We start from the raw sequence: 23,052 nt of genomic DNA, 5'->3' as shown, positions 1-23,052 counted from the left end.
TTTCGAGATTCGAAAAAATGGCAGATGCATTGAAATGCTAAAGAAAATCCAACTGGACAACCAATGAAAAGAGGTGTTGATCTGGACATTAATGAGTCTGGAAATTGGTCTGAATCGACTCCAATAACACCAGGTTCATCGAAACCTATAGTATCAACTCCAGCTTCGATAAATCTTGGCAATGACAATACACCAGTCGATACCAAATGTTCAAATATCTCACACCTCGAGGGACAAAAAGCAAGGAAGATTCGTAAAAAGAAAAAGACATCTCTTGAAACAAGTATTCTTAAACAATTGGAAGCTGTAATAGTACAAGGTGTCATGTTTGGTGAAACAGGTGTGGAAAGAGAACGAATGAGACTTCAACTTTCCACATAGAGACAATGGACTAAGCAGCTGGTGATAGAATCGAATTTGGAAAAAGAACGGACTAAACAGTTAGAAATAAAAACGAGATAAGGGATGGCGAAATGGAGTTTAAAAGAAATATAATACGTCAAGATCCATCGAAGGCTCCAATAGAAGCATCAAAGGCATGGATCATTCAACAACAAAATCAAATCTTAAATAAACTAAATCAAGGGAGTGGTCATATGTAATTTATTTATATTTGTGAGAAATTATGCAACGTCTTTTTATTTTATTTATTTAATTGTGAGAAAATATGTAATGTCTTTTTTATTTTATTTATGTAATTGTGAGAAAATATGTAATGTATTTTTAGTTTATTTATGTAATAGTGAGAAAATATGTAATGTGTTTTTTTGTTTATTTAATTGTGAGAAATATGTTAACTTAAATTTATTAAAAGAATTATTCCATTCAAATATAAAATATAAAAAAATTCAAATGGTTGAAAAAATAGCCGTTTAAAAAAATACAAACAAATAAAAAATAAATATATTTTTAATTTTCTTTACTCAAAATATTAAATATATAAAAAAATATATAAAATAAATAATAAAATAATAAATAGTGATTAACCCCACTCCGTGAAATAACAATACATTATAGGTAGCCTCATCAACACATTTATTAATGTTTTTAACTAACAAAAATAACACAATTATTAATGTGGGTCAATCCGGCTTGCTGCCCTAGAAACTTTCAACCTCAACAATGAAAAAAAAGCAGAGCACGCCACCTATGTTTCTTTAAATTTCAAACTTACGTGTCAATGTAACTACTGCTCGTTTTCGAAGAGAAAGGTGAAGAATGATTTGACAAAGAAAAGCCAACCTACAACATGCACACAGTTCAACATGAATTTTTTTTTCTTTACTTTTAAAAAGGACTAAAACAAATAAAACGATTGGTAAACTAGTTTAGGCTCAGCTTGGTAGAGTGAAAATGAGAGGAAGGAATAGGGAAGGTGATAAAAGGTGATTAAAAAATTATGTTTGAGTAAAATGGATGGAATGAAAGAAAAGGAGAGGGAAGGCTTTGGAGGGTTAAGTATAGATTTGTACAGTAATTTATTTATCCTTCCAAAAATGAGAGGAAATGGAAGGAAAGGGAAGGTAATGGCTGATGAAAAAGTTGTTATGCCACTTTTATCCTCAAGATTACCGTTGATATTAGGGCATGTATTCAGCGCGGGAACAAAGGCGGGCATGTATTCAGCGCGAGAATAAAGGCGCCAAAATTTACTACTATAATTTCTGACGCCAAATTTACCCACACAAAATTAAGGATTTAGTTTGCAAAACAAGAATTACAGTCCTTGATGAAAAAAAATTAAAACAAAACCCATACATACAAGTTAGCAGTTCGCCGGCGGGGGGGGGGGGGGGGGGGGGGGGGGGAAGCTTACAGCGGGCCAGCGGCTGAAACTTGCGAACGGCGAACCCGAACTGGAACATCCGGCGATGGACACGGCAAACCCGAACTGGAACCAGCAGGTGATGGAAATTGAAAGATATGGGTTTTGATTTTTGGAACAATCTAAAACAATATGCGGATATGGGTTTTAAACTTTTGATTCTTGCAGACAGATAGATAAACTGAAATATATGGGTTTAGAACTTCTGATTCTTATAGATTTTGTAGTGTGCAGTTGCAGAGAAAGAGAGAGAGTTGCAGAGAGAGAGAGAACGAGAATAAAGATGGAGGCAGGGAGCCTAAAATGATTTGCCCTAAAAATATTATATGTTTATTACATACGTTTTTTTTTTTTTTTTTGGCAAATATTATATACTTAAATTTATAAATTTTTCTTTTAAAATATAAAAGGGAATAATAATAAATTTACTAAAATACTTTCATTTCTTTTCTTTTTCCAAACATAATCATTATCCTTTCCTTTCTTTTCCTTCATTAACCAACCAAACACGACAGGAGGTTAAAATTACCCTTCACTTCCCTTTCTCTTTCCCTCATAACTAATGTTATCCTCCCCCTTTAAACCCACCGTACCAAACATAGCCTTAGTTACTCATTCAAACTTGTTTACAAAATTGGTGATACGAGTTCAAAGGCTTGTATAAAAAACGTTCAACCTAGAAACAAGTTTAGTTCATATAACCATTACTTCCCGCATTACCCAGTATTTTAGTTAGTAAAGTGTTTATCTTCCGAACAAGTATGTTCATGTTTGAGTCTTCTACTCCTAAGTTTTTAAGATAAAAAAAAATAAAAAATAAATAAATAAGCTCCATTTGCTTGATTTACAGCCTTGCAATAATCATTACTTTGGACATTACTCTGTATCTTGGTTGGTAAAGCGCCTATCTCATATATTCGTGTTTGAGTCAGCCACCCTTAACTTGCCAAAAAAAAAAAAAAAAAAGACAAGCTCCATTTGCTTGATTTACAGCCTTGCAATCTAATAGGAAACAGTTTTCTAGAACCAATTGCTTGATTAATCTCTTTCAAAAAAGTTATCCAGAAAAGTGGTTGGTTGACCAATCAAAATTTAGAAATTATTTTGAAAAGAAATGGGTATATAATGTAGGGTTAACCGCAAAAAACTCCATGTAATACAAATTTTGTGTGCAGATAGTCTTTTTTTTTTTTTTTTAAATGTGCATTTCAGTTCATAAAATTAAAAAAAAAATGAAAATAAGCTCTTCTAACCACTTTTTGATCAAAATTGATATAAAATAAATTTTAAAACCCTAATCTGCCCACTTTCTCTTCTTATTCTACTTGTTTTATCAGTTGGATTTCATCCGTTTAACAATGGGTCTTCTCCATTTTTTTATTTTTTTAATATTACATAAATTTTTGTATAATGTTTTTTATATTATTATTCGGCCACCTAACCAATTAGGGTTGAAAAACATGTGTCTTATCTAAAATGATAATTTTACCTTACTTTATTTTTTGAATATTATTTTATTTTATTGGTAAGAGAATATTATAGTCTTTTTATATAAACAATGGAGTATTAACACTAAATTAAAAGTAGAGGGGTGTTTTATACCGCATAAAAACTTTTTAACACTTTGCAATTAACCCTATAATGTATAGTCGAATCACTTTAATTGATCATATAAAATGTGGCCTAGGTCCCTCATGGATGATCCAATTGGTTCTTCACAACACCAAGAAGTTTGCAAAGTTGAGTCTCCCGTTACCACCCTTCAATATGATGATCATGTGGTGGTGAATCTGGTGATAGGTGGTGGAGAGGCTGTGGGTGGTGGTAGTTTTTTTTTTTCAGTTTTTATTTTTATACGTATTATTCAAGTATGTCATATTAATTATGAGGTCAGACCTCATAACTTTTGACCAATTAATATTCAAATTATCACATTTTGAGTTGTGTCACACTCACATCTTCTTACTCATATTAATATCATGTGTATTACTAATATATATTCTCAGTGTGTGTATATATATCATATCACATCATATCGCGTGAATTCATCATGATTGCTATTAAATATGGTGACCTAAGAAAGGGGATAAAAGTTCAATGAAAGGGCGAAGTCACTCAAATATTAAATGACATGCACTTTTTTCCCGAATTTTGTCACATTTAAAAATATTTATAACTGTTTATAAGCAACGTCATCTCTTATTCAAACAAAAATAATAGTATATGTTGTGTTATTATTACAAGTAATTCAGTGAGTAAGTGAAATTATAGCGTACTTTTTTTAATGTTTCACACTCACTATCTTAGAAATTTTGGTATGGTAATCGTTAAGATTGCTCAACGTTAAAAGTAACTTATTTTAGTAAAATGAAATGTTTAAAATGCCAATTATTTCGCCTTTAGGTCATTGCAATAATTTCTAAAGATAGAAAAAGGTTTTGTAATACCTCTTAACTAGGAGGGTTAGTAGTAAAAATATGAATTTAAAACTACAAAAAAATTAATTAATTAATTAATTAATACCTTGTTTAACAAGATCTATTATGTACTGTTACCCCTATAACAAGACCATGAATATGAATTTTTTATTTTATTTTAATTGACAAGAAACATATATACGGACACCACTCACACACCCACTTCACCCATTTGAAGACTCGAAGTCTCACCATCCTTATTCAGAAGTAGAGAAAATATTACTAAGTCATAAAGCTCTTGATTAACATGATTGATTATATGTTAAATCTATAACAAAATCATGAATGCAGGGCGAAGCCAGCTTGTGATCTGCGGTCGGGTGACCTGGCCAAGCTAGCCCCCAATTTTTTAAATTTTTTATTTATTTTTTACTTCAAATTTATTCTCTTTAAATTTATTTGCATTTACTTAAACTTTGAAAAAAAACAAAAAAACAAAAAAAACTCCACTATATGTATCTCTTTTCTAATTAGGTAAAACATACTCATTCACATTCTATCTTAATTATAATTTAGTCTTCAACTTAACTTTCAAAATAATAATAATAATAATCTTCAACTTCAATCAACTCTTCGAAAATTTGAGAAAATACCACTCAAACCAATGTTGGTCTTGTTCTAAACATCTTTAAGCCAACTTCAAGCAAAGAACAACAATGCCTAATATATTGTATGTGGGTATGTAATCAAATTATGAATACAAGTGGAGTGCAAGACTAAAATTATGAATAAAGTACAGCTTATTTTGGAAATAATAAATTATCAACTAAAATATGATTTAGTTGCTCAATTGTGTCTCTTCAAAGTTAAACTAATCAATAAACACCGCAATCCAAAAGAAAGGAATAGAAAGGAAATAAAAAGAGAGTGTAAAAACAACAAAACTAGGTTAGGTAGCGGAAACCAATTGGCTTAACCGCCGCGCTCTTTCTCTCTCTAACTTTCTCTCTCTAGATGTTAATGCGAGAGTCCGACACCTCGCTTTATAAAACGCTTTGCCAGCAAAAGTAGGACCGACACTCAACCATATAGAGGCAGACTCACACCAGAATATACCTTGCTCTGCCTCGGCAAAAATCCTTGTTCTTATCCCTCTCCCCATTCCCTGCTACTCTTTCTCTCTCTAACCCACAAGGTCATTTTCTCTCTCTATCTCCATCCCCGTCCCCATCTCCATTTCTCTCTACATGGAGTTTTTTCAAGAAATCCTCTTCACTGTTGGTGTTTACCTTCTGGTCTTTGTTATTCCCAAGCTTGTGTCAATAGTGGTTACTAGTTCTGATGTTGCTAAAGGAAAGTCTGTGTCGGTGTCTGCAGATTTGATGGGGAAAAGGGTCATGAATGAACCCCAACATGCCAAAAAATCGGTGGTTTGTGATCAAGAAAGAGTTATCAAACTTGATGAGGAGGAGTTTTTGCTGTTCACATCGTCGGTAATATGTGTCGATAGTGAGATTGCTGATAATGAACGTGTTGGTGTTGTTGGATTGGAAGAGAAATCTGTGGAAGAGAGTGTTTGTGAGGAGAAAGAGAAAGAAAGTGAGTTTGATTCTGGAGGGTTGAAGGAACATGGATTGATTGTTGTGGAGGATGAGTTTGTAGAAAACCTGGTTGAAGAAAGTCCTGAGAGAGCAGAGTTTGGCGAAATCAGGATCGAATTAGTCAAGGGTGAAGTGGGTGTGGCCAAAAGCGAGGAGGTTGGTGTATTGGAAGGTGAAGGTACAATAGGGACTGAGATTGATGGAGTGATGGTGAAGGATGTAGTGGGTGTGGCCGAAAGCGATGAGGTCTTGGTTTCGGTGGGCGGAGATGGTAATGAGAGCAATGGAGTAAGCGACAATGTGGCTGCTGAGGAAGAAGATGGGTTGCTTGATGATTGGGAGGGGATAGAGAGAACTGATTTGGAAAAGTGTTTTGGTGCTGCTGTGGTATTTGTTGGCTCCAAGACTAATGCTGGTTGTATTTCTAATCTTGAGAATGATACGAAGATGCAGTTGTATGGACTTCATAAGATTGCCATTGAAGGGCCTTGCCACGAGCTGCAGCCGATGGCATTGAAGGTCTCTGCTCGTGCAAAGTGGTAGTAAGCTTCTCCTAAGATCTTTTTAGTATTAAGAATTATAAATAATCCACCAATGCATAGCCAAATGGTGTCTCCTCCTCCTCCCACATGAGAGTTGAGGGTTTGAGCCCCATTGGGACAATAGTGCGAGTGTGTGTCTTAGTTAGAAGAAGAAGAATCACAAACAATCAATTTATTTGCTAATTATGCTTACCAACTCTTACATTGAATGCAGAGAGTTCATGGGGGCATTAATTTTGTATGGTTGAATTAATAGAATGTCCATGCGAAGATAATATTAAATAACCACTACAAATCTAATCATGAAGGGGTAAAGGTGCTGGATTTGATTAAAACTTATAGAATTTTAATTCTGATAAGCTATTAAACTTGTAGAATTATGCATCACTGATTCAATGACTCCTGGGATTTGGATGAGCAAGCTCAAAAATTAAATTTGATCACTAATGAGGTCCATCATGGTCGTATAATCTTTGGCCTCACTAGTTAACTAGTTTGAAGATAGAGATGGATCCTATCTTGCAGGCAGAGCATTGAATGAACTAGACCTGTTGAATTTGTAGAGTTATAGATAACTAAATATTCATTAGCAAGAAAATGAGTTTGAATTTTTAAATTAACAAGTAGTTTGTGTTTGTATACACTATTAGACCAGAAAAATTAGTTTTATTTTATTTGTTTCATTTGTGACAACTGACAAGTAGTTTGCACTCTCTATACCACCATGATCAATTATGAAGTCTTAATTGATCCGTCTCTATACCACCGTGATCTTCGATGCCAATTGAATTGTAGATGGTTTCTATCCTCCCTGTGTTCTTTTGCTCTATTTGCCTCTTGTAAATGAGTGGAGGGGAAGAGAATGTTTAAAAGTAGTTTCTTTCTTAAGCTTTATAAAGCATTTTTATTCAGTTTTCCCAGTTCTATTCTGTAACCATCAGAGGTGTAAGAGTCAATCCTGTTCATTGTTTTTCCAGTTTTCAAATTCTTCTTCTTCCTAATGTTTCTATTGGTTATATGTCAACTTATATTTCTATTTTGAATGGAGGCCAACTGTTAGAGGAGTTTCAGTCTTCAAATACTTGTGGGTGAATTCAGGACATATTGTTTGTTCTCTCCCTCCCTCCCCCATCCCCCATTTTAGCTGCTCAAATATCTTAAGGTGTTAGCTTAAGCTTTATGGTATGACCAAAATAGACTTTGTCTATGCACTACATTAGGTCTAATTCTAAATTAGGTTAAGGGATACATATAGTTTGGCTGTTAGTTTCCATAACAGTGCTGACTGCTGAGAGATACTTTGTATAACTAATGAGGTCTGTGGTTATGTTGTGCTAGGAATGCTTGGCAACGTCTAGGGAATATGAGCCCTGAGGTGGCTATGGAGCAGTATGTTACCCTTCTTTCGGGGAAGATTCCTGGGTGGCTGGGAGATGATGCTTATGTAAGTATTTGTGTCTCAGATATGCAGGCCGCCTTACTTCTTCACTACCATAGAAAACATGGTGATTATGTTTCTCAAGTAACTCTTGCCACAGGGAGGCGAACAGGTTTTTTCAGATGTAAAAGCTTCTAGGACCAGTTTGCAGAAGCAACCTGATACTGAAAAAGAGAGGTAGATACTTAAAATTTTCCTCATTCTTGGTTTGACTATTGTTGATGATTTTGAGGTTTGCTTTTTCTCTGTCCACTTCTTTATTCATTATTGTTTCTTTCTCTCACTTATTCCTGCAGGAAGTTAGATGACTTGAAGCTTTTTGCTGAAGAATGTGGTGTCATTATGGTCGAGAGTTCGAACTCTAAAAGCAGGGTATGGATGTGTATAGTCCTTTAGTCATTCATGTTCTCTGATGAGATTTACTTTCTTACTGTCTTCCATATGACATGGATGCTGTTTGACATCTTTGCAATTCGGAAAGAAAAGATTATGACCATGATTTGCAATGCTAGTTATCCATGTGCTAGAAGCTGTTGAAAATGATTATTGCTGTTCCATCAGGAAAACAATGTAGGAACAACCGAGCAAATTTATGGATAGATCAGTCACTCAATAGGTTAAATAGGTGGACTGGTAGCATCTTCATTGATTATTGTCCACGACTCTCTCGATATTACCGATAATTTAACATTTTATAGTTTCAATGAAATTGCTTCAGGTAGGTCTGATACATCCGTGACCATTATGGCTTAAAACTCAGATTCTAGTTTTAGCGAAAATCTGCATCAAAACCAGTCTTTCAGTTCTGAAACGCAAAATGTAGTAAAATTGACATAAAAAAATGGATTTCTTTGTTGTATTTAATTATTATCAATTGTTTTTGTATCTTGTCTTCCATCCATTTTATTTGGTCATGACTCGTCTCAGTGGTTCTGTCGCCTGGCTGTCTCTTTCTCTTATTTCCTTTACTTTTTGTTTTCTTTCTTTCCTTCTTTGTATTTCGTCACTTTTACAATAGTTTGCACCAATGCCAATTTCTTGTGGGACACTAATAGCATCATCCAAACTGTGTCAAGATTTAAGATAGCAGATAACTGCAGGAAAATAATAATAGATTTTTGCTCCTCTGTGAGGTCTGTATAAAATTGAATTCACTTTGTAGTGATAATAGTGAATATATATTTGATTGAGGGAACTCGGGATTTTTTATTGAAATTGTTTCAATGACTTGCTCTCATGTAAAATATATTAAAATGTGGTGCTTCTAATTCCATTTATCCATGACTTGATGAAAAATACTAATAGACGAAGAAAAAAAAAATAAAAAATAAAAAACATTACTTATTATTAATCTGCCTTCATGGGTTCTGGGACCTAACGTTTTTGTTTTACTTTTAAGTACAGTAGCTGATTTCATACTCGAACACATCCTCACGCTTGTTGGTCCAAACTTTTATCAGTGCACCACACTTGTTTGATTAGGATTATATCTTTGCATATATAATTAATTAGCTCTTAGCACATGATGTGAGTTCTCTTTCCAGCCTCCATGAATGCTGTCTGTCAGGCTTCCATGACTCCTCCCTCCTCTAGTAGCAGTCACTGCCTGTCCCATGTTGGGCTTGGTGCATTCATATTAATCTGTGGTTTTGTATCTTCTCTATTTTTAACATGATTTGTGCCTCTGATCCATATGAGGCAATAAATAATTAAATTAAGATTTATACTCCTCTGAGTAGGCTATTATCTAAGCTCTACTTGTGAGTAGGCATGGGAAGTTGTGCCAAAGTGGTGGGCTCAGAAAATATGGTCAGAAGCAAATAGTCTTTCTCCCATTCTTTGTAAAACACAACTTGATGAAGCCTTTCTCATGGGCTTAGTTGCTCATAACCAAATTGTCTTGAACAATTGTTCGGAAGACAATGGTTTGGAAGAACCAACGAACAGACCAATTTTTTTGGATTCATCTTGTAAATAGGTTGTGCAGTTTTAGGACCATACTGACAAACCCACATTCTGAATTACCTCCATAAAGCTGCTCTCTCTCCCTCTCACACGCGCGCACTTGAACTGTAATATTAATCTCCAGATTCCAATTTTTCAACTGTTTCAAATTATGTTTTTGTTTTGTGTCTTATCAACGGTCTTCTTCTTGTGAAATAGAGAAGTTGATAGCAGACCTGAGGCTATCCTCTTTTTTCCTTTCGCGCGCGTGTGTGTGTGACTATGTGTATGGTTCGGGTGGGGGATTCTTAAGTGATATTTTTCAATGCTACTTCTATATTAATGCAATTTGACACTTCAAATTATCTCACTGGTACCTTCTACACAACAGAATTGCTCCCCAAGTAATTTTCTATTGCTGACAATGTCGAATCAGGCCTAGTTGTTAATTTCTACTCTTTTTCCCCTTCCATTTGTTCTTTTCATCATTCCTGATGCCTTATTTTTGTTGGTTTAATATCAAATTGACTGTTATTTAATGTAATTTGGTTTGGTTTAACACGCAGGACAAATAATTAAAACATTTCTATGCCGGTTGCTCCTCATGACCATCACAGCATCATTCTACCTCACCCAGCTGTAAACTGCATCATTTCGCCCCATGACCACAGATTAGGAACTTATTAGGAGATTGCTTCAAGGATTCAGAAGCTTCTGTTCTGGATATAGCAAAGTCTGCAATATGATGGTGTGTGTAAATAAAGAACTAATCGTATGTCTATGGTATATATAAGCATATTTACCGGATTTATTGCCCTGGTTTTTACACGGTTTAGTAATTGTATTTACTCATTAGGATTGGGCTGGTTTTTGATTTTGTTTATAGTCCTTGGAATGCAACGAAATTATGTGGTAGTTTGAAATCATGAATGCCTGATATTAGGATTTGTCTGTTGCATCTTGCAATAGTTCACTGATAAGAGTAAAAATTATTTTGAGTGGGTGATTGTCGAGCTCGTAATCTTTTGGCCACAAGTCCAATTGCCATAGCTGAGTCCACAGTGCAATTATTGTCTGCTTTGCATCCTTTCCGTTTGTTATTTATTGAGATTGCATTAGTTCTTGAAATGCAATAGAATTGTCTAATTTAAAATTTAATGTCAAACACGTTTACCGATAATATGAGACGTTATGGGATTGCATTAGTTCTTAAAATGCAATGAAATTGTCTAATTTAAAATTTAATGTCAAACACGTTTACCGATAATATGAAACGTCACAATCACATCTCCCTTCTCTTGGGATTCATCATCCCCCTCGTGGCTTGTGAAATAAGAGATTGGCATGTCACATTTGGTCTATAACACTTGCACCAGAATCCTCTTTTGTGGAACAGGAGAATCTGTTCCCTCCGGTTTTCATTGTAGCAGTGGTAAAAAGGGCCAAACAGTACTTTGGGTAAAAAAAGTACACAGAGACACATACGAACAATACACATACAAAAAATTATACATACATACATACATACACGAAATTTTTTCTATTGAAACTCATATTGAAGCGGCAAATTGGAAAATCCAAAACAGATTTAGCGCCTCTTCTAATCTTCTTTCTTCTTCTTCTCTCCCAATTTTTCCTCCTTCTTTCCAAATTTACAATTTCTTTCCAAAGGTTTTATTGAACATCGGCGGAGAAGAGGAAGGCACAATTACGAATCGGACCTTCTAAATTTCTAATCTTGTTTCTTCTTCTTCTCTCCCAATTTTTCTTTCTTCTTTCCAAATTTACAATTTCTTTCCAAACATTTCATTGAATGTCCGAGAAGAGGAAGGTACAGTGACGAAGGTATGTTTCTAATCTGCTTTCTTTTTCTCTCCCTAAATATAGAATGAAATAAATTCGTCTTTCCAAAAAAGTCCCAGCTTTCCTTAATTTTGTTCTTTCCAAAATTACAATTTGTTTGGAAAGGTTTGATTGAACATGGGATAGAGGAACCTTCAGTGTTGGAGAAGAGGAAGCTACAGTAACGAAGGTATGTTCTTAATCTGCTTTCTTCTTCTCTCCCTAAATATAGAATGAAATAAATTGTCTTCCCAAAAAAGTCCCAGCTTTCCTTAATTTTGTTCTTTCAAAAATTACAATTTGTTTGGAAAGGTTTGATTGAACGTGGGGAAGAGGAACCTTCAGTGTCGTGTGTTTGGCAATTCTTGAACTGTTATTAAACTGTGAAAAATTAGATGAGAAATTGTGAAAATTATATGATTAAATTGTGTAAAAGTTGTGATATTCAGTATTAGAAGTTATGTTACGTTTTAAACTTTAATTTAAGATGTTAGAATAAAATATCCATTGTATTCCTGTAATGCAGTGTTTTATTCGTGATAAATACTACAATATATTTGGGATATTCTTTATAATAAGAAATGGAGCTTTTTCATTTCCAATTTAATATGTTAGAATAAATTTTTCATTGTATGAAATGTTAGTTCCCATTGACAGTTATGATTGTTCATTATAAATAACTTAACTTGGTTGTAATGTTTCTCAAAATAAGCCCAAGACCTTCCCATCATTTCCCACTAACTAATGCTCCCACATTTCATCATTGTCAGTTAGACAAGTGGGAAAAGTAAAGAAACAAATAAACAATGAAGTAAAAAAAAAAATACCTCTTGACTAAATTAGTATATTTCAATATCTTAGAAAGTCTGATATATATATCAATAAAAGAGTGAAGGAGAATTAATGCAGATTCTTTTCACCACAACGTTCTGTTCTTGTTATTGTAATAGTGAATTGGATTTGAATAGTTGGCTTGTTCACGTCCTTTTGACCCTTTATATCTATCTTTCCCTGTTTCTTCATCTTTGGGAAGAAGTGGTCAGTGGGTTTTGAATTACAAACTCACTGTGTCACAGTGTGTGTGTATGTGTGAGAGAGACAGAGACAGAGAGAATGGGTTGTCTGGGACTTTAAGTTGCAAAGAAGGCAATGTGGCTCTATCTTTTCTGTCATGGGTTTTAATCGTTGAGAGAGATGGGGGCATTATGCTTGCTACTCCAATACATTTGTCTATGTCTTTGGGTATGTATCTTTCTTTAAAATAAGAGAAATAAAATTTTTATTTTATTTTTTTTCTTCTGATTATTCATTAATAATAATGCTATCTGGAGTGTTTTTCTTTAATCATGATCTTTGGATTCCTTTTCTTATTTTACTTAATTTACTCTGTTACTATCTGTGTGGTAGCTTTCATGATGTTCTCTAGTTATTTTTATTATTAGTATTATTCTTATTATTTTTTATGTATTTAGTTTTGGGTTAAAATTTATTATCTTTTTTGTTTTAAGCTGTTGGTAAAGTTATCTTTGGCTAATAACATGTGCACTTTCTACAAATGTTTTAGTTTTTTCCTATTCTCTCTTTAATATTTGTTTGTTGTTGGTTTGTCTTTGTTTGAATTTCTCAAATTAGTTGGGATGTTGTTTGGTTGCATGATTAGCTGCATCACACTACTACTCTTGGTTGCATGACATGGAAATGTTTTTCCAATTCGTATTGTTGTTTCTTCTTATACCCCTAACTTAACATGGTTGTAGTGTTTCTCAAAATAAGCCCAAAGAAGTTTGCAAGTTCATATTTGATTTGGAAAAAGTGAAATGAATAATTGAACACAGTTGTAATTTTTATGAAAATAGAAGGTCCAAAAAGGTTGGAAGTGCATGTTTGACTTGGAAAAAGATAAATAAATCATTTATTTTGTTATTTGTAGCAAAATTAAAATATGTGCAGTTGAGAAAGTTGGTTCCCTGCCCTGATACATTATACTATCTTGAATAATGGTAGTAGGTCAGAAAATATTTCCAATTAATAATCCATACCTGCAACACAGCCCTTCGTTCAAATGTATTTTTTATATATTGTAGGTTTCTGATTTTAATTATTAGAATGGAAGAGGTATTAAATAGCATCGAAGACACCACATATACAGAAAACGCTCCTATTGCAAGGGCAGGTGTCGTAGAATGGAAACCAAGAATAGGTATGAAGTTTGAAACTGAGAAAGAGGCATATGATTTCTGTAATTCATATGCCGGTCGAGTCGGTTTTAGTATCCACAAAGAGTATTTTAATAAGAGCAAGAAGACTGGTAAACTGTCATTGAGATTGTTAACATGCTGCAAGGAGGGTTTCAGGGGTGACGACATTCGGGACAGTAATACAAAGACTCCCAGGGCCGAAACACGAACTGGTTGCCCTGCTCAAATGCTTATACAAGTTTCCAAGTATACGCATAAGTTGGAAGTTACAAAATTTGTTGAAAGCCACAACCATCCATTGATGATTGATGAATGCATGCACATGCTGCAATCCCAGCGTAGAATTAGCCGTGTTCAGTGTTGTCGGTTTCCTTGATGGAGTCGCCACAACCAACAAAGCTTGAAGAGTTGTGAATTTAGGAGGTGGCCAAGTTTTACATTTATAGAAAGCCACTACTACCTTTCTCTATATAAAATATAGATAGGGCGAGTAGGGATCGTCCCAAGGGATTTGATGGTGTATCGAATTGTGAAACTATGGTAATTAGGGTTAGTAGGTCGAGTGATCACACAATTGATTGGTTGGTTGATTAAGCTAAATTGAATTCAACTAAATAAAATAATATGAAGTAAACAAGAGAGAGAGAGATCTTGGGGTGTAGAGATCACCACCAAGCAATACTTTTCTATACTACTAACAAGCGATAAATTGAGGGTAATGGATGTGTTGCAATATGATAAGGGTGTGTGTGCATTAGGTTGATTCAATTGGCAAGGATGACAAATCAAGCAAGTATTGTCTAAACATCATGTGAAGAGCACAATATATTTAAACAATAGAGCATATATTGTCTAAACAACATGGGGATAGCACAATAGATCAAAACAAGTCATTAATCCTTCATTAAGCTCACAATCCACATACAACACAATATTAGAGGAATATGCCATTTGGACTTACAAGCATGGAACATCAAACATCAAGAGTAGATTGTCCTCCCATCTAACATTACACTACCACTACACTAAATCTACACTACTAGCATGAAAATAAAGCTATCTAGACTAGGGGAGAGGCACAAACCATCAAGAATAGACATAAATCATCAAATGAACCAAAATAGCATTCATTAAGCATATCATCTTGATAATCTCTAGATCTATAGCATCAATACACATAGACATGCATCAAAAACACTAAATCTAGAGATAAGCACATGAATATCCTACTCTAGCATACATAGACATATGGATAGAATAGAATAGTCAATTGGAAGCATTAAACCATACAAACCATGAAATAATCAAGATTTATATATACATGAATATCAAGATGTATCATACAACACTAATCCCTCAATAATACACAAGATTAGAGTATAGAAAGCATGCTTGGGGCTAACTCTAGCCCCAAGAGGATGTCTAGCCACTCATGGTAGTGATGATCCAACCCTCAAGGGCTAACTCCATGGCTGCTCCTTGTTGGTGAAGATCTCCTCCAAAGGTTGCTCTAGCTTCCTCCCTTCTTCCTCTCCAAGAATAGCCTCCAAGATGATTTTCAATGTGTGACAAGAGACTCTCCCTCAAAAAGTGTATCATATTCCTTATATAGGTAGGTCAAATACACCCCATGATGAGCTGTGGTTATGCAAGGCATATTCTCCAATGATTGGATGAAGAACGGAATAAATGAGCTGGACTTTAACTTTTTCTCGCTGGAGGAAGTTCGATCGATCTAACCTTAACTTGGATCGATCGAAAATGGGTTCGATCGATCGAACTGCATCTTGGATCGATCGAAGTGGTCTGACTCCTCCGGATAATGACAAGGCTATGATATTTTCAAGATATTTATGGGGAAAAAGACAAAAGTGGTTGGTAGGCGTACAGCTGTGGATAAGATCAATCATTTGAATAGGACAAAATAGGGTTCGATCGATCGAAGGTTATGTTCGATCGATCGAACTTGGAATTTCAACAAAGGCCAAGGTTGGATCTATCGAGAAGTACTGTGATCGATCATAGATGTTCGATCGATCGAACTCTAAGTTGGATCGATCGAACTTTTCAGTTGCACAACTTGATTCCTTTTTGCTCCTTTCTTTCTCCACTTTGCTCCCTCCTTTGGTTTATCTCAGGATTGCTTCAATTAAGCTCTTATTTGGCTGAGTTAGCTCAATTTTGGGATTAGTGCCTGAAAATATAAATAACACGTAATAAGTCTAAAGCGGCAAAGTAAGATAGATAAAGGTACTAGAATGCTTAAGCTTAACGGGTTTAAATGCGCACTTTTCAGTGCTCATCATTCAGGCCATTGATTTGGAATTGGCTTCTGATTCAGGAATAAGCCCTCGCAATTCATATGAGTTGATGGGAAGGCAAGCTGGTGGAAAACAATCAGTCGGGTACATGAAGTTGGATTTACTAAACCATATAAGGACCCGAAGACAAACTGAGCTCGAATATGGAGAGGCAGCATGGCTAATGAATTATTTTGAGACTCAGTCTTGTGAAGATCCATCTTTCTTTTATGCATTCCAATTGGATAGTGATCAAATGATCACTAACATATTCTGTGCTGATTCAAAAATGATAGTTGATTATTGCAATTTTGGAGATGTTGTACGTTTTGACACAGCATACAAAGTTGTACATGGCAACCATCCATTTGGAAGTTTCTTGGGGTTGAATCATCACCGGGAGACCGCTGTGTTTGGAGCAGCGTTCATGTATGACGAGACTGCAAAGTCGTTTATGTGGTTGTTTGAAACATTTTTGAAAGCAATGTCCGGTAAAGCGCTAAAGACGATCTTCACTGATCAAGATGATGCAATGGGAAAGGCATTGACGCAGGTGATTTTAATTCAGATCTCCACTATTTGCAATTCCAAATTTTAATTGTGTAGTTGGGCGTGGTACATGTTTTTACATAGTTATATTACAGAAAATAGTGTTTGCAGGTGATGCCAGGGACAAAACATTATCTGTGTGTTTGCCACCTAATGCAAAATGCACAGAAGCATCTAGGGTTGTTGTTTAGACGTGCGCAAGGCTTTAAGAAGGTGTTATCAAAATTAATGTTTGAAATTGAGGAGAAGGAAGAATTTACCAGGGAATGAAATTTAATGATAACGGAAAATGGTGTTGTTGGTAACACATGGCTTACAAATCTCTTTGCTTTGAAATATAGATGGGCCATGGCATTTATTAAACATACCTGGTACGCGGGTATCCACAGCACACAACTGAGTGAGAGCTTCAACGGTTGCTTGAAGGCGTACTTATCCAGGCAAGTGATTCTTCTAGATTTCTTCACACACTTTGAAAGGCTGTTGTCCGATAAGCGTTACAAAGAGTATGTAGCCGAGTATGGGTTGCTCCACAATCTACCTCAACTGAAAATAAACTGTAACATATTAATAAAGGCGGCAAACCTATACACAAAGGTTATATTTAATATTTTCCGGGAGGAGTTTTTAGCAGCTGCTGCTAGTCAGATGATCATTGGTTGCAGTCCCATCGATGGCAACGGAGGTTGTGTTTATAAAGTCATTGGTGAGGATCGAATGCAACGCGACGTGAGGAGGACAGCAGAAGATGAATTGTTATGTTCTTGTTGTAAATTTGAAAGGGAGGATATTATGTGTAGGCATAGTTTGAAAATCCTAAAGGACTCCATGTTCGCCAATACATTGCCTCGTCGATATATATTTAAAAGGTGGAGTAAAACTGCAAGAGATGGCAGCTTGGAGGAAAATCTTTTCGATGAAGTGATTGCCGAAGCTGATCCAAAAATTGAGGTTAGGAGACGGCACGGGGTACTTTGTTGTATTCTGACTGAAATTTTGTCCATTGTATCGGAGGATAAGGACGGATACAATGATTTATTAGTGAAAGCCATGGAGTAGAAAAAAATTGCCCAATCAAGTTGTAGGCGTAGGTTTATTGAGAGGAATGGAATTTATACTGGTGGTAAAGGCAAAAACCAATATGTCGGCACGAACAGAAATACTGACAAAATCCCCAATGGTCTCAAGTGTAAAGATACACGGAAAGGAAAATTTAAGAGGTTAAAACCGACCATGGAGCTAAAGAGTCGCAATAAGACGAAATCAATGAAACAAACAGTTCAGCTTCAGGTACTTTTATCCCCTTACTGTTGTCCAAGTAGTTTCATAAGGAATACCAGTTCTGTGTATTAAATTATGCATACGTAATAATTCTCATAATTGTGTTGTAGAATTGTAATGAAGCCCTTCAATCAGGAGAGGCAGGTGGCAGTAGTCATAGTGGAACAATCCCCTACTACGTGTTAGTGAATGTGAGTATTGTTGCATAACTATTTTCAGCACGTTGCTTAACATTTGTTTTATGTTATCCCCCCCACCCCTAAATGATAGGTATGTATTGAATATAAACAAATAATACATGGAGAGAAATGATGGCATACCCTCATGAAAACAAAATATAGTCCTAGAAATGTTTCCCTCTCAAACACCTAAACTATTAAGCAATGGAAAGTTACAAAATGTCTTGGAGATGAACTCCCATCACATCTAAAACCTCCCATAAATTACATTTATCTAGATCCTTAGCTACTCTTGCAATCTTATCATGCAATCTGTTTGAACTTGTTTATAACTTAGGTAACACCTTGCTGCCAATGCAAAGGGTTGTTGTTGGAAGAATTCCTGACTAATAACTGGTCTTTGCATAACTAAGACTGAATGAATAGACGATGTAGCTTTACCCCCAGTCCAACATAAGGCAGCCCAATCCACCTTTTCAATTTTCTCTGTCGCAGCTTCCCATGCTGCTTAACATGTTCATTATGGTTAGAAGTTAATATATGGTCAAATGCTTTACAACATTTAGGGCTGTGAAATTCCAGTTGAATTTCTCAGTGAAGAAAGTTATGTGACGCCACCACAACGTGTAATGCATTACAGAAGGTTTTCGCAACCGCCTACTGAACTAACTACTCCATTAAATAACCAGGCAAGTTTGCTGTTAAGGTGGAACCAACATATAAATTGCAATATACAAAGTTGCATAATTCTTTAATTGAATGTTTATAATATATCCTGAAAAATATATAATGTTGCAAACCTTTGTTGCTGATTCATGCAATTCCAATACCAATTATTCACATGATGATTGCTTCACTGATGGTTTCAGAAGTAATAAGGTACGTAGTTGTCCTCATCTACACAATTCGTACCAGTTTAATTTTTTATTGAATTTTATTCTTTGTTGTCGTGGTATCTAATTTGATTGCATTTTGTGGCATGATCATTTTGAAAGATAGCAGATTTAAACAATTGCGAATCGAGTGTGAGGCGAACATCCCAAATGCCAATTGAAGAGATGGACCGACCAATTGAACGACTCTTTCATAGTTGACAATCATTTCTACTTGTATTTCACATTGTTTTAACTTATTTTGTTTATTTAACTCTGCTTAATTGTTGTTGGGTTTTATAACAATATGGGGAGGGGGGGCCGGGGGGGGGGGGGGTGTTGGGCAAATTTGTATAATTTTCTGTATTATGATAATGCATAATAAGTGGTTTTCATCATTTCTTATGAAATATTAACTCTTGACTTATGAGTGTGACTCAAGTATTTGAATTGATGGAAATGCATTGAAAATATTTGCAAGGGCCAAATTAATAGAATACAAATGCAACAATATTGTGATCCACTTATGCAAATACATATGTAGCATCTATCCTATTACTTATACACATATATTCCTTATAATTTATGACAAACATCCAAATAATTTTCTAATATAAGTCTGAACAGATCAATTTATGCAAATACATATGTTTTATTTATGGTTATATTTTTTTAGCTAATTTCGTTACCAGTTTATAGAAATCATCCAAATTAATTTGTAAGACAATTTCCAAACCCTAAACGAAAATCATCCAAATATAAGTCTCAATAGATCAATTTATGCAACTACATATGTTTTATTTATCGTTATACTTTTATAGCTAATTTCGTTACCATTTTATGTAAATCATCCCAATTAATTGGTAAGACAATTTCTAAGCCCAAAACGAAATTCATCCAAATATAATTCTGTATAGATCAATTTATGCAAATACATATGTTTTGATTATCGTAATATTTTTATAGATAATTTCGTTAGAATTTTATAGAAATCATCACAATTAATTTGTAAGAGAATTTCCAAGCCCCAAACGAAATTCATCCAAAAATAAGTCTCAACAGATCTTTATGCAAATACATATGTTTTGTTTATCGTTATATTTTTATATATAATTTCGTCAGCATTTTATAGAAATCATCCCAATTAATTTGTAAGACAAATTTCCAAGCCCCAAACGAAATTCATCCAAATATAACTCTCAACAGATCAATTTATGCAAATACATATGTTTTATTTATCGTTATATTTTTATACATAATTTCGTTACCATTTTATAGAAATCATCCCAATTAATTTGTAAGACAATTTCCAAGCCCCAAACGAAATTCATCCAAATATAACTCTCAGTAGATCAATTTATGCAAATACATATGTTTTATTTATCGTAATATTTTTATACATAATTTCATTACCATTTTATAGAAATCATCCTAATTAATTTATAAGATAATTTTCAAGCCCCAAACGAAATTCATCCAAATATAACTCTCAACAAATCAATTTATGCAAGTACATATGTTTTATTTATCGTTATCTTTTTATATATAATTTCGTTAAAATTTTATAAAAATCATCCCAATTAATTTGTAAGACAATTTCCAAGCCCCAAACGAAATTCATCCAAATATAACTCTCAACAGATCAATTTATGCAAATACATATGTTTTATTTATCGTAATATTTTTATACATAATTTCGTTAGAATTTTATATAAATCATCCTAATTAATTTGTAAGACAATTTTCAAGCCCCAAACGAAATTCATCCAAAAATAAGTCTCAACAAATCAATTTATGCAAATACATATGTTTTGTTTATCGTTATATTTTTATATATAATTTCGTTACCATTTTATAGAAATCATCTCAATTAATTTGTAAGACAATTTCCCAGCCCCAAACGAAATTCATCCAAATATAACTCTCAACAGATCAATTTATGCAAATACATATGTTTTATTTATCGTTATTTTTTTATACATAATTTCGTTAACATTTTATATAAATCATCCCAATTAATTTGTAAGACAATTTCCAAGCCCCAAACGAAAATCATCCAATTATAAGTCTCAACAAATCAATTTATGCAAATACATATGTTTTATTTATCGTTATACTTTTATAGCTAATTTCGTTACCATTTTATGTAAATCATTCCAATTAATTTGTAAGACAATTTCCAAGCCCCAAACGAAATTCATCCAAATATAATTCTGAATAGATCAATTTATGCAAATACATATGTTTTACTAATCGTTATATTTTTATATATAATTTCATTAAAATTTTATAGAAATCATCCCAATTAATTTATAAGACAATTTCCAAGCCCTAAACGAAATTCATCCAAAAATAAGTCTCAACAGATCAATTTATTCAAATACATATATTTTATTTATCGTTATATTTTTATATATAATTTCGTTACCATTTTATAAAAATCATCCCAATTAATTTGTAAGACAATTTTCAAGCCCCAAACGAAATTCATCCAAATATAACTCTCAACAGATCAATTTATGCAAATATATATGTTTTATTTATCGTTATATATTTATACATAATTTCGTTACCATTTTATAGAAATCATCCCAATTAATTTGTAAGACAATTTCCAAGCCCCAAATGAAATTCATTCAAATATAACTCTCAACAGATCACTTTATGCAAATACATATGTTTTATTTATCGTTATATTTTTATACATAATTTCGTTACCATTTTATAGAAATCATCCCAATTAATTTGTAAGACAAATTCCAAGCCCCAAACGAAATTCATCAAAATATAAGTCTCAACAGATCAATTATACAAATACATATTTTCTATTTATTGTTATATTTTTATACATAATATCCTTAGTAGTTTATTTGTCGTCTTTATATTTCGATTTATTTTTTTGGTAATTATTTTTCCAAAGTAAGTAATTTTTCTCTTATTCTCATGAATTGAACCATTTTCTTTCTAACGTGCTTTCTACCTAGTTTCATGGACTGAACAATAATTCACGTCCTAATAAAGTAGTTGTCCTAGTTAGTTAATTCACGTATGATACGCAAATTAAACGCGTACGTACGAATTTTGATAAAATACTTCCGTTTGTCGATCAGAGTTGAAAGATACGGTAAAATACGCGTTTATTTGCATCACCCCATATTTAACGCGTTTATTCATTTATTTGTTTTGGTTGGTCCGTTTAATTCGTAACCTAATTATTATTATTTTTCGTTTACGAACTTCACGTTTCTAATAGCGTATTTTTCTGAAACACAAATTATTGTCTTTTCTACTCTCTTTTGCTTGGTATAGCCATTATTTTTGAAACCATCAAAATAATGTTATTTATTGTGCAAACTATTGTCTTTTCTACCCTCTTTTGCTTGGTATAGCTATTATCTTTCAAGCCATCAAAATAATGTTATTATGAATGCAATCTCTTATTGATGTTTGTTTTGTATGCGTAGGTTTTGTAATTATTTTTATTCTATTTATTTGTCATCAAATACATATTTTACTTGTAATTATTTTTATGGTAATTATTTTTCCATAGTAATTAGTTTTTCTCCTCTTCTCATGAATTGAACCACAAGTATTCTAACCTGATTTGAACCTAGTTTCATGGACTGAACTGAATGTCACGTGGGAATAATTTACTCAAAACTGAATTACTGTCAAACTTCATTTATTTCATCCAAACAAATTAATTGCATTTAAGAAACGTCCTCCCTCCATGCCAGATTGCACTTAATTTTTTAAATGCAACTTACTCTTCTCACACCAAACAAATTAACATGGTAATAATATGTGGTCCACATTCACCTGGTTTTTACTATAAATAGCACGATCATGGACCTAAAACCACCAGAGCTTCCAAATATGTCATCAAGGCATCACGCCCAAAGTAGTTTTGCCTCACGAGGTCCCCGCAGAGGAAGAAGAGAGAACCCTCCTCTTCCTCTAGTGAACCCTCCTCGTCCTCCTCCTCCTCCTCCTCCTCCAACACCCGTTCATTTTGCCCCCGATCCAGAGTACTTACTCGTGAGGGTCAATAACCTATCGATAGA

At 33.8% G+C, this 23,052-nt stretch overlaps 3 protein-coding genes across 4 annotated transcripts; all 3 read left to right on the top strand.

Annotated features, from left to right (window-relative positions):
- The first annotated feature begins 5,312 nt into the window (after positions 1 to 5,312).
- On the top strand, positions 5,313 to 10,788 carry LOC132266970 (acyl-CoA-binding domain-containing protein 3-like). Of its 2 annotated transcripts, none has more exons than XM_059768007.1 (5): positions 5,313 to 6,382; positions 7,724 to 7,829; positions 7,924 to 8,000; positions 8,120 to 8,195; positions 10,334 to 10,788. In XM_059768007.1, the coding sequence occupies exons 1-5, from the start codon at positions 5,490 to 5,492 to the stop codon at positions 10,340 to 10,342; spliced, it is 1,161 nt and encodes a 386-aa protein (XP_059623990.1). In that variant the 5' UTR covers positions 5,313 to 5,489; the 3' UTR covers positions 10,343 to 10,788. The 2 variants fall into 2 exon arrangements, with proteins under 2 accessions (XP_059623990.1, XP_059623989.1); XM_059768006.1 differs by having other exon boundaries at positions 8,120 to 8,205.
- A 2,927-nt stretch (positions 10,789 to 13,715) lies between these two features.
- On the top strand, positions 13,716 to 14,183 carry LOC132316549 (protein FAR1-RELATED SEQUENCE 5-like). Its single transcript, XM_059815024.1, has one exon. The coding sequence runs from the start codon at positions 13,716 to 13,718 to the stop codon at positions 14,181 to 14,183; it is 468 nt and encodes a 155-aa protein (XP_059671007.1).
- Positions 14,184 to 16,177: 1,994 nt separating this feature from the next.
- LOC132316547 (protein FAR-RED IMPAIRED RESPONSE 1-like) lies at positions 16,178 to 17,715 on the top strand. Its single transcript, XM_059815023.1, has 3 exons — positions 16,178 to 16,660; positions 16,768 to 16,886; positions 16,998 to 17,715. Exons 1-3 carry the CDS (start codon positions 16,178 to 16,180, stop codon positions 17,713 to 17,715), a joined length of 1,320 nt encoding a protein of 439 aa, XP_059671006.1.
- The last annotated feature ends 5,337 nt before the right edge of the window (positions 17,716 to 23,052 follow it).

Source organism: Cornus florida, unplaced genomic scaffold (genome assembly GCF_030987335.1).
Source record: "Cornus florida cultivar Cherokee Brave unplaced genomic scaffold, ASM3098733v1 CherokeeBrave_3.0.0_Hap2_Chr07, whole genome shotgun sequence".
NCBI lineage: Eukaryota > Viridiplantae > Streptophyta > Magnoliopsida > Cornales > Cornaceae > Cornus > Cornus florida.
Note: the sequence above shows the minus strand (reverse complement) of the source record. Positions and strands in the feature narration are given on the sequence as shown.

Excerpts from the sequence above, each read along its gene's own strand:
- LOC132266970 (XM_059768006.1), top strand. The coding sequence starts at position 5,490 with ATGGAGTTTTTTCAAGAAATCCTCTTCACTGTTGGTGTTTACCTTCTG. Across the intron at positions 7,830-7,923 it reads GGCTGGGAGATGATGCTTAT|GGAGGCGAACAGGTTTTTTC; the intron begins GTAAGTATTTGT and ends CTCTTGCCACAG. Across the intron at positions 8,001-8,119 it reads CCTGATACTGAAAAAGAGAG|GAAGTTAGATGACTTGAAGC; the intron begins GTAGATACTTAA and ends TTATTCCTGCAG.
- LOC132316547 (XM_059815023.1), top strand. The coding sequence starts at position 16,178 with ATGGGAAGGCAAGCTGGTGGAAAACAATCAGTCGGGTACATGAAGTTG. Across the intron at positions 16,661-16,767 it reads TGGGAAAGGCATTGACGCAG|GTGATGCCAGGGACAAAACA; the intron begins GTGATTTTAATT and ends TAGTGTTTGCAG. Across the intron at positions 16,887-16,997 it reads AAGGTGTTATCAAAATTAAT|ATGGGCCATGGCATTTATTA; the intron begins GTTTGAAATTGA and ends TTTGAAATATAG.
- LOC132316549 (XM_059815024.1), top strand. The coding sequence starts at position 13,716 with ATGGAAGAGGTATTAAATAGCATCGAAGACACCACATATACAGAAAAC.